The sequence below is a fragment of the Metopolophium dirhodum genome, chromosome 6 (assembly GCF_019925205.1).
Source record: "Metopolophium dirhodum isolate CAU chromosome 6, ASM1992520v1, whole genome shotgun sequence".
In the NCBI taxonomy this organism is placed as follows: domain Eukaryota; kingdom Metazoa; phylum Arthropoda; class Insecta; order Hemiptera; family Aphididae; genus Metopolophium; species Metopolophium dirhodum.
This window is the reverse complement of record NC_083565.1, coordinates 33,716,353-33,728,811: the sequence shown is the minus strand read 5'-3', so window position 1 is coordinate 33,728,811 and position 12,459 is coordinate 33,716,353. Positions and strand designations below refer to the sequence as shown.

The following is a 12,459-nucleotide window of genomic DNA, read 5'->3' as shown; positions in this document are numbered from 1 at the left end:
AGATGAAAAAAATTAAAAATCCTTAGTCACAGTTTTTATTTATAAGCATTTAAAGTTCAAATTTTGACAAAATACGAAAAAATCACGAAAATTAGCAAATTATTTTGAGTTGAGAATTCATAAACATTTTTCATTTTAAATCTAAGATTTGAAAATGTAATATAAGATTATTCATAAGTTTGCCTACCTTTATCAAAAAAAAAATGTCTACAAGAAACTTAAATTAAAATTTTATGAGCGTCTGAAATTTATATTTTTACAACATTTGATATTCACTCGATTTCTCATGAAACAATTTTCTTATTTTATTGTAATTAAAAACCGAATGACTAGATACTTGAAAAATTCACTGAATGTTTATATTAGCATTTTCTATACACGATAACATTTTGAAAATAATTTGAGCTGTTTACGGATATTGTCAGTTTTCAATTTTTTTAGTTTTTTTTTTTCTATAAATATCAATAAAATTTTATTTGTTGGCTAAAAAAGCGTGAAAATTTAATATAAGGCTCCTGATATATCGTTCTAATAGCAGTTGATAAATATTAAAAATCCTTAGTCACAATTTTTTTTTATAAGCATTTAAAGTTCAAATTTGGACAACATTTATCAAATTTATAATTTATTAATTATTTTGTAGTTAAAAATGTATAAAATGTTTAACTTTCATGGCTAAGGATTGAAAATTTAAAACAAGGCTCCACGTAATTAGGTTATATATAAATTACTTTATTCACAATAATATCATCAAATATACTTGGTAATATCATAGGCTGACTGACCGTTTTCGCTCAGAATCGTTTTTCTTATACAATGATATTATATCATATTATATCATTGAATTCAAATTTAACACCATCCATTACAGTGACCCACATGTAACCTACTGTACAGCAGAGCGACATCCACTTATCCACCTTTTTTTTTTTTATTTGGTATCACATTGACAATATTAATGTTATAACACGGCTTACAAAAGTTATCATTACGTTATTTTCATGAAATACGATTGAAATTTGTAAACGTAATTATAACGAAAAGCAGTAATCAAAAATAATTAAATACTATAAAACAAAACATAACGTTATATGTTTATATGTTTTATAATTTTTAAAATATTTTTGAATTAACTACAGCTCGTCCCATCAACCATTTGGACAATATTCGGCACCTGTGGAAAATGTGGCAACTATGGAATCCCGTCCCGTTTCTGCAATCATTATTTTTTCATAATTTTTTTACCAAAAGTTATGGGAATAATATACTTAAATATTGGTGGAAGTTTCGTAAGTTTTAATTCATTTTTAAATTACTTACAGCTAGTCCCGCCAAATTACACGCATCTGTGGGCTGTGGCGTTGGAATCCCGTCCCGTTTCTGCAATAATGAATATTTTTCGCTGATTTTTATATTAGTTGATAGAGTTAAATCTACTTAAATTTTGATTTACGTAAATTTTACATATTAGATAGGTACTTTTTATTTTTCACGAAATAGTATATTCACGTGTAAAACAATGATTTCTTATTAGATAAACGATATTTCTATTTTGTTGTAACTCAAAAAACGAATATTCAATATCAATAGATAAGTACCTGAAATGTTCATCGTTCTATTGTACGTATATTTTTGTACATCATATAATTATAGTATGAAAAAATATTGAATATACGCATAGGCACGATTTTTTTTTTATATACATTTAAAGTCTTAATTTTAACATAACGCATTAAAATCACGAAAATTAGCAAACTATTTGTAGTTAAATGTAAGGCAGGGCATCAACGAGTTAAAAAGTTAATTTAATTTAAATTTAACTAGGTAGTTACTTTTGGCTTTTCATTAACTTATCTGTTAACTAACTATATTTATTGTTTAATTAACGTCAAATTAACGAATTAATTTTGCATTTAAGAAGTAAGTTAAGTTAATTTATTTTGTTTTTAATTTTTTATATTAATTCATTATTTCATCAGACTATTTCGATGTTATGAATTTATTTTACTGTGAATTGTTTAAAATTAAAAATGTATATCATTCGAATTTAACTTATATAGAATATAGAAATACTGCATAACGTATAAGCCTTATAGTCTATAATTTAGTTTTGGGTTGGAAAAAAATTGAGTACGCTAGCGTTGTGTAAACTAAGTTAATTTTTTTTATCTCAATAAAAGTTAACAAAAAGTGTATATTAACTATTAACTTAACCGAGTTAACCTATAGTTGAATAAACTTTTAACTTTTAACTTTTTATTATTAGTGCATATTTACTTAACCTAACTGCGTAAAAAAAAATCATTAACTTGCCCAGCTTTGGTTAAATGTATAAAATGTTAAATTTTTATAGCTAGTAAAGATTGACAATTTAAGACTGGGGTTTTCATAATTAGATCATACTGTAACAAAAAATCTAAAAAATATATACGTACAGTTCTTTTATTATAGCTAGGTATTATAGAATAAATACCGATAACTTAAATCGAAATCAAAAGATGAAAAAATATTTCTGGTTCCAAGCCCTGAACATAGCTATTCACTGTGTAGTCTTACGCAATAATTTGTTTCCAGTTGTATGTTTTGTATGTGTGAAATTTATTTTGATAACCTAATTAAAACTTAATTATTTATAAATATAATTAGGTTTTAAACTAAAAATGTTCGCACGTAGGAACTTAATTTATTTCCTAATCGATCCAGCGATTAAAACCCATTATGAAAATAAAGTATATATTTTATTTTGCATTACACTTTTTGTCTCCACACACAATATTATTATGTTGTCGATACCGACGGATACCCGCACGGCGCACCACACGACACTCGGTTCGTCGCCCGGTGGTCGCACTTAATATTTTTATCAACGTTGTTGCCGTCTCTTACCGGCTATCTGTTATCAAAATGTACTAGGCGTTCGAATATTCTCGTATTCTGCACGTCGTCTGTAGTTGTGATATTGTGTCTTTTAAAAAGGAAAAGCGAATAATATAATAATATTATCGTAATCATCACTGCGAGCACTCTTTCCGGTAATCTTCCTTCGCGAGACATTAATTGAAGCTTCCTTCAAACTTTGAATGCCTACGCGTACCGTGCGCCGTAAGTATTTACGAGTTGCTCGTTACCTTCACCGTCGTCGTGTTTACTCGCGTTATTGTAACACCACGTACACGTGTTTTCCATTCCGTCGTGAACACAATTTATATCTGCCGACCGTCACAATATTATAGGTATTCGATGACGACACTGATTATACCTACGGAACACGCGCCGAACGTGTAGTCGTCACCACGTAGACTATACCCACTGAAGAACACGTTTCTGAAACTACCATTTTGTCATCGGTAATACATACAAGTAAAAATACATATGCATTGCAATCAGAAACTGTCTTATTATACATAATATGCAGTTGTTCGGTGCATCCATTATTACTTTTAGGTGTTTTCAACACATCAACGCTCCAGTTCATAAACGCTACAACCATGATAAAATCGGTTTATCGGGTATAGCCTTCTATATTGTTCCTCTATGTAGTCTACGTATATATATACAATAATTTAACTATATTTTGTTGCGTTCTTGAACTGAAATCGTCATAAGATGGTGTTACATAACTTGTATTTGTCTTAACTCGAATTGTCGCAGTTGTGAACTGAAGCGTTGACATATTCGGCTGAGTGCCGGCCAAGTCAAAAATATTAATTATATTAAATAGGTATCTATGATAATTGATTTCAATCATAAATAATTTAAACCCGCTTCTGATATCCACAAAATAGTCGTAAGAAGTAAATAAACTATTTCAATTTAAAATATACATTAAAAATAATATATATTAAAAAGTTGGGCTAGTAGGTTACAGTATTATATATCGAGTTGTCACTGTAATTGCAGTCCCTAAAAGTGTGTGTAGTACGACACACCTTGTGCTGTACGAAAATTGAAGTGTGTGGTACAAAATTTAAAAGTGTGTTATTCAAATTAAACCTTTATAATATTGTGAATAGTTTTATAGCACCACATTTCTTTTTCTATTTTAATGGTATTTTATCAAATTACATTATAAATTATTGTCTACACAGACACATAGTATCTACGCATTAAACAATACTTTGTGTTGTGACTAATTATTATTAGTTATTATTATTCGTATTTCATTGTTATTGAGAGTAGCTATTTTATAACACTGCTATATCCGTCACTTCTACTATTATTGTTTATACTCAATATTAATTCTAACCAGACACTCATAGCTAGACATATTACAATATATCTTAGTCACTGGGTTTCTGTATGTCTATACGGTCACTCTGACACGGCGTATTAAGTAGGTGCCTAAGTATTTCCTTATAGTTTACTAGCTTAGTTTTTTTTATTTCTACTGTTTATACCACAAAATTATCAATGAATATATGTTTAATAAAATTAAACGGTAAGTACTACTTATGGCTTATTGTGGGCTCAAATAGTGTCTATTTAACAAACTTTATATTACAACAAAATGTACATACTTGGGATACCTAATTTAAATGTATTTTTTTTATTTTTATTTACTTATTAACTAATATATATTATTATTTATATGCGTTTTGTACACTAAAACTGAGTTATAAATAAAAATATATCACTGATATCTATATATTAACTACATTAAAGTAATTGAATTAATAAATAAATAGTTTGAATTTTTCAAATTTATATTATTAATATATTGATAGGTACAATGATTTTTTTTTTTTTGGTAACTTCAACTAATTCTAGTAAAAATATTGCTGAAAATGTAGTTATTAATGCTGAATAAATTTGAGTAAATTAATATATAAATTAATTAATAACCATTTAATTTTGTTCACAGTAACGAAATAATATATTTATACGTCATATTGTTATTTAATTTATATTATGTGTTATTAGTTGATAAAGTATAATTGGTGCTAGTTCTCATAGAATTGATTTTTTATTTAAACTTTACCGACTTGAGACTATTCGTGTAGTACGAAAAATTGGATATTTTAGGGACTGTGTAATATTGTGTTGAATTTACATTAATTAATATCAAAATTAACTTTTAACTTAAAACATTAGTCACATTAATTCCTCTTGCCATAAGTGAGAACAACTAATCTGGATGTTTAGGTATACAATAGTCAATAGGTACGTGAAAAAATAATTAGCTATTAAAGTTGTAAGTATTTGCATACGTAATGTATTATTTCCAATTTTTTTTATGTTACGTTTATTGATTATTTGTAATCATTAATAATTAACCTAACCAAAATTGTAAATGAAAAAAATAAAAACTGATATTCAAAAACGTAATCTGAAAAAATAAATAAGTAGGTACCGAAAACCGAAATCGAAATCAAAATCGGAAAAAATATTAGATAAAGTATAATATTATTATTTATTTTGCATTATGCTTTTTGCCTCGATACCGACGGGTACCCGCACGCCGCACCAGACGACACTCAGTCCGTTATCGTGTGACGTTCCATATTATTATCAACGAGGTTGCGGTCGTCTACCGGCCAACTGTTGTCCAACTGTACTAGGCGTCGGAATATTCTACGCGTTTGTTATTGCGTGACTTTTAAAAAGCAAAGCGAATAATGTAATATATTATTATCGAACTCGGTGCGGCACTCTTGTCGTCGGTAATCTTTCTGCTCGAGAAATCTGAAGCGTGCGTCTTACTTCGAGTACGCGTAGTACCGTTCGCCGTCGTCGTACTCGTACGCGTCCGAGTGTGCGCGTCTTATCCTGCGTCGTGAAAAAAAGTGTCCGTCACCGTAAATATTTGCGAGTCGTTCGTTATTTTCACCGCCCCGTGTTTGCTTGAGTTTACAACGCTCTTTACGCGGTGTCCGTGCCACCACATTCGCCGTCGTTCGGTGTACGTTGCCTCCGGACGTGTCCGGCGCGACGCCATATTTCGCCGACGCGTGATATTCATCTCGTTCGGTCAATACTATTGCGCGTTCTATTCACCGCCGTAACGACAAACCGTAACCGGTCGCTTTGACAAACAACGTTTTCTTCTGCAAACATTGTTTGCCGACTGTCACAATATAATATTCGTTGTCGATACCGATTACGTAGGTACGGCATACGCGCTGAACGTGTAGTCTTCACCTCGGTTGTCACCACGTCACCGTACAGTGTACTTATTGACAATTTCCACATACACGTTGCTGAACCGACCATTTTGTCACCGTCTTGTTTCCATCTCGTGAGACAAAGGTCATTATTATTAAATATTTAAATTCATGAATTTATTGTGAGCCCGATGTCAGGAGTCTTGTATACATAGACAAATATAAATTGTCTCCCCTCTTACACTAATAGTGAAGTAAACTGTCTGTAATACAGCTCTTGTATGTGCTATGAATGTAAAATACATTCCACTTAATTTATTACTAGAATTCAGTCATAGATCTTTATCAACCTCCCACTCACGTATTGGACAATCATCATGATTTTCCAGACTTTCAATATACCTAACTAAGTTATTTAATTTGTCAGATCAATCTGTTACACCTTGTATGGAAGAGTGCAGTAGCTACGAGTACTACACAGTATTTTATCTTTACTAATAATATCCAAACCTTAAGTAGCAATATATTAGTCTTGGTAAGTCTTAAAAGCTTATAACTTCTAAAATTAAGTATCTACAGTTAGTATTTTGAAGAATTACATATTTTTTGAAAATATTTATTTCCACGTGGTACCTACATAATTTGATATCATTGCAAAACAATATTTTTGAAAAATTGTCTACCACCACTCATTTTTTTTATTAATTAACATCTCGTTAGAAATACAATTTTCGAGTATAAGTACCTACTTCAAAAAATATGAAATTATAGTTGTATGTTGTCATTAAAAAATAAAATGTATACAGATCAAATTCTTAAAAATATTGTTTTGCATTGACATTAAAATATTATGTAAGAAAAAGACAAATTGATTTTTTTTTTTATATAGAGATATAGGATTATATATGTTTAAGGTGCACCTTCGTCCTTTTCGCATATGACCGTGCAATCTTTAGGTATGTTTGCCTGAAAATTACTGTTTCATTTAATATTTGTTTTTGCTTTTCCCAGTAGTTTAGAAAAGAAACAAGAATTTGTTGATTTTAATAACCCAACTTTGAGTATTGACTAGATTCAATTAACTACGAGAAAAAACGATCAAAGTTAAAAATCGAAGCATTTAAATTTTTTTACAATCCAAAATGTGAGAACAGCTTCAAAAATAAATACATAAATAAATTATAGATATCAATGTAAATTCAATAAGTTCTTCGTTACAGTACATCATATTATCATGCAAACATATGTTTCTTACAATTTTCAAATATTATGTTAGTTATCTCTCAGAGGTACTTGATTTTTATTACACTACCATAATTAAATAGTTCTCAATTTCAAATGTATAATCATTAATTACAAACTTAGAAAATTAAAAATTTCACTAATTTTGATTGATTTATAACAATATTTGTACTAATTTAATATGTAGTTTTGTAGGTGCCAATGCAGCCAGCGACTTACGTTTTCTATTGTCTCATCAGACTAATTCCCTCGTAATCTTGTTGCATCAAGGATTTTACGGGTATGTGTCGAGTTGTAATTTTGACGTTGATTTGTATTATATATTACTATTTTTATTTACAGTACACGCAAAGCACTCTCTACTGGCCGTGAATTATTTGAAAAATACATCCACGATGGCAGCTAACGACAATAGAACATACGTCTTACCCACTCTTTTGAAGTCAGCTTACCGAGCATGTATCAAGATCCACCGGGACAAGTACGACGAGTTGCGAGTTCCAGATGTTGACTTGCAGGTTTGTTGCAATTCCATTTACCGAATCATAAGACTGAACACGGAGAGTAGGAATTTTGACTCATTAGGCGATAGACGGTTCATGTATGATAAAGTGCAGAATTATGCTTATGATGAGTCAATGAAAAACATATGTGAAAAGGCTGCATTTTACGGACACATCGATTGTCTGATGTTGGCTCGCGAGATTGGCGTTCCCTGGTCTGATTCGGGCGAGCATGGTCAATCAGCATGCTCCCAGGCTGCAAAAAACGGACACCTAGAGTGTCTGATGTATGCGCATGAGAATGGTAGTCAGTGGGATGAAAGAACGTGTTCTGATGCTGCGATGAATGGAAACCTGGCATGTCTTAAATATGCTCATGAACATGGGTGTCCTTGGGATGTGTCTACGTGTCATAACGCTACGATAATGGGAGACCTTGACTGTCTTCGTTATGCTCGTGAGAATGGATGTCAATGGGACGAAGACACGATATGTTCTAGTGCTGCATTTAAGGGACGCCTTGATTGTTTAAGGTATTTACACGAGAGCGGATGCCGATGGGACAGAAACACGTGTTATGGAGCTGCGAAAAATGGATATCTATATTGTCTAATCTATGCTCATAAAAACGGATGCCCATGGGATGAACGCACATGTACTGCGGCTGCGCGTGGTGGATTCCTGGAATGTCTCAGATACGCTCATGAAAATGGGTGTCCATGGGATGCAGAAACGTTTTATGAAGCTGTGATAAATGAACAGTTTGCTTGTCTCCGGTATGCACAAGAAAATGGTTGCCCAAATTGGTGAATAACCAACAAGGTTTATAATTTTAATAAAGTAAAAATTCCATATAACAAACTTTCAATTGATAAAATTTTCTGTTTAATGAAATATTTTTGAAAACCAAACCAAATTAGAACCGCATTTATTTTGTTCTATTTAACAAAATTCTTCATAGTACGATTTTGTTTTTTGTAACTCATGTAACTTTGTTATATAAAAACCACTGTATAATAATTAATCCCTACTAATACACTCCGCAAAACTCTGTAAAAAAAAAACGTTGAATATAAAAAGAACTGCTCTTAATGTCGTGATATAATTTTCAGTCATCTAATTGAACACTGATCACAACATTTAGAGCCATTTTTTTTTTATTCAGAGTTTGAAGTTTGTTTTTGTTGGGTTAGCACTAATTTTTTGTTGAACTTAACACTTTATTATTTCGAAAACATACTGGTTTTACAATGATGTTTTTTCTTTTTTAATTATTATATACATTTTTAAATGGTTGCATTGGTTGTAGATTATACTAGTAATAGTTAGTATAATCTTAGTGATGTAAATTTGTTTAATACAAATGTATAATATCGAATTCTACATGATGTATAGAACTATTTTATACAATGATGTTCAATTTATTTAAAACTTTTTTTAAATTTAAATTTATTAATAATTAAATATATTTTTATATTTCTATTAAATTTTTCTATTAAATATTTTATATTTAACTATAACCGTCAAAAGTCTTGTTAAAATAATGATTTATGTTGATTTATTTATTTATTGAATATAATACCGGACAAGCCCAATTCAAATGTACATTAACAAAAAAACAAGAACATTTTTTTAATTCTATTAAATTTGTATTATTTAATTTACTTGTTTACTCTTGTTGACTTCCTTATTTATTTAATTTATAATTTCTCTAATTTTTATATACAAGATTCAATTTTCAATTGGGAGATGTACAATGCTACAATGGTTGAGTAATCAAATTTAAATTGTTTATACAATTTCAAATTTGTATGTCTTAATACAAGATGTTATTTCAAGACTAATACGGAGAGTGGGAATTTTGACTCATTCGGCAATAGACGATTCTTTTTACAATGATGTTTTTTTGGTATTTTAATTATTTTATAAAATAATTTTATATTTCTATAATTGGTTGTATTGATTGCAGTTTATAATAATAATATTGATGTACATTTGTATAGTAAAAATGTGTATTATTGTATTATACACAATGTATAGAATTATTTTAAAGTATGGCGTTAAATTTGTATAAATCTTTTTTTTTTTTGCTAAATTGTAAACCTTTATTTTGTAAATTGTTATTTATTACTTTACTTATTGACTATGTTATTGATTTATAATTTCTCTTATTTGTATCAATAAGATTCAATTTTAAAATGTAAAATGTACAATTCCACAATAGTTGGATAATCAAGCTTAAATTTAAACACGGACAAATAACATATTTTTGTTTATTATATGGCTGCTATTGGATGGCCATATGACTAACCGTTGTAAGACAGTTGAAAGTGGATATCTAGACTGTCTGGCTGTATCCTGGATCATGTGCTGCCTAATCTTTAAAGTTAATGTATCTGGGGCCGTTAAAGGGACCCTCAAGTTACTTAAACAATAGATGTCAAAATTGGTGAATGCCCAACTCTGTTTATAATTTTATTACTATGAAACATCCATATAACAAACTTTTATTTAATAAAATGTTCTTTTTAATGAAATATTTTGGAGGACCAAATCAAATTAGGTATTTAGTTTTAACTTTTATTTAATGAAATTCTATATTTTAAATATTAATATTTTTTGGAGTAAATTAATCAAAAGATAATAAAAATCAAAAAGTAATAAGTAAAAACTTTTTACAAAATATTCTTGAGAATTTTAGAAATACACAATTCTTTAAATATTTGTCATCTGTATAATTTTCATTATTTTTTTTCTACGTTCAACTAGTTTGACGTGTATCAATTTAACATTTATCATGTATTTCTGTTACAACTTAATTTACTATGATATAGGTATGGTACTGGTCTATAAAGGTAGGTTTACACGAGATGTGAGCTGCGAGCGTACTTCACGATCGCGTAGTTGTGACTCACGAGCGTGGTTTCAAAAAGCGTCCCACGAATCGTGAAGGTATTTATACGTTAACATGATTTTAGTTCAGTAAGATGGAGTCGTTAGTGGCGGAAGCATATTTCTATTTTGTCTGGTGAGTTGGCTCAACAATTGAAACAACGATTAACAGAAAGCTGGAGATCCGAAATCACTTGTATCTGTACTAGTTTGAAGGCTAGAAGATCTTTGTAGTTCATGAATTGCATTTTGGTCATCTTTTGTTGTAACAAGCATATGATTTTTTGAAGTGGGAAGGTCTCTTAATACTGATGCAATGTATTTTCCAAACTGATCAAAACTGTCTTCTCTTTTACTATTTTGAGCCAACTTTTGAGCTCTTTCAGCTATACCATCTAATTGTTTAACTGCAACTAACACTGTGTTAGTCTCACTAGAACTCGACTTAACAGTCTCAATTTTTCTTTTTTTCAAATTACAATCTCTTTTTTGTTTTTGTGGACTTAAAAAGTTTTGTTTTAATAGTTGTATTATTAGTATTATTTGCATTAGTACTTATATCAGGTTCTGTTAAATTTGATTCTAGTTCATTGATACTGGCTTCTACTTGAGAACTATCATTCAAGTCATACATAGCTTGATTTTCTTTGTCAGTTTTTTCCATATCATTACTTTTGTTTTCATTTGATATCACCTGAAAATTGAATATTTTACAATTTTAATTTTTTAGGTGAAAAAAATGAATGATTGGGATGAAATAGAAAAAGGTTTTCAAAAGAGATGGAATTTTCCGAGATGCATCGGAGCAATGGACGGAGAACACATCCTCATTAAAGCACCACCTAAAAGTGGATCAGAGTTTACAACTATAAACACCAGCACAGTATTATATTATTAGCATTAATTGACCACAATTACTGTTTCACGTACATTGACGTTGGTGCAAATGTAAAGGCATCAGACGGTGGTGTATTTCAAGAAAGCTTTTTTTTTTTAAGCATTGGAAAACAATAATCTAAATACCCCAGACGATGTTGTTTTTGTAGCTGATGATGCTTTTCCGCTCAAGACGTTTTGATGAAGCCGTACAACAGAAGAAATTTAACAAGAGAACAAGCAATTTTTAACTGGGTCCAGGGCTAGACGAATATCAGAAAATACTTTTGGTATACTTGTAAGCAAATTTAGAATTTTTGAAAGACCAATCCCCATTGATACCTCATAAAGTCGATAAAATTGTTCTCGCTTGTTGTGCAATACATAATTGGTTATGAAAAACAAGTCAAGCCTATTTACCACCGGGTCTTATTGATCACGAAGATTATAACTATGAAATCACAAATGGATCATGAAGACAAAATCAAAGTTGCATCGTAGATTTTCAACCAACAAATCACAGAAATGCATGTACAAATGCTAAGAAAATTAGAGATGACTATTGTGCATATTTCAACGGAGGAGCTATTGGCAATGGAAATTAATTAAATAAAGTCAACACATTTGATTTTTGTAATTAATTATTGAAATATACATTTTAATATTATACTTACATAAATTGAGCATGTATCCCTCATAGTCACATAAATGAGTTCATTTTGATAAACCAAACTACATGTGGTACATAAACATCTTCTAAAGATATTCCAGATTTTTTAATAGTTGCAATTTTTTTCAGTTCTTGGCAATTTGAACTTCTAAAATTTTTAAATTTACTTATAACG

At 29.8% G+C, this 12,459-nt stretch overlaps 1 protein-coding gene across 3 annotated transcripts in view; it reads left to right on the top strand.

Annotated features, from left to right (window-relative positions):
* Nucleotides 1-2,948: 2,948 nt before the first annotated feature.
* The window catches only part of LOC132947896 (uncharacterized), a 31,161-nt gene continuing 21,650 nt past the window's right edge, over nucleotides 2,949-12,459 (top strand). Inside the window, exons 1-3 of one of the 3 annotated variants that reach the window (XM_061018146.1) lie at nucleotides 2,949-3,347; nucleotides 7,531-7,623; nucleotides 7,686-7,861. In XM_061018146.1, coding sequence (XP_060874129.1) covers nucleotides 7,848-7,861 — 14 coding nt within the window. In that variant the 5' untranslated portion in view covers nucleotides 2,949-3,347; nucleotides 7,531-7,623; nucleotides 7,686-7,847. Of the gene's footprint in view, nucleotides 3,348-5,526; nucleotides 6,247-6,617; nucleotides 6,637-7,530; nucleotides 7,624-7,685; nucleotides 7,862-12,459 lie in introns of those variants that run through there. The other 2 variants (XM_061018147.1, XM_061018148.1) reach the window with 2 other exon arrangements.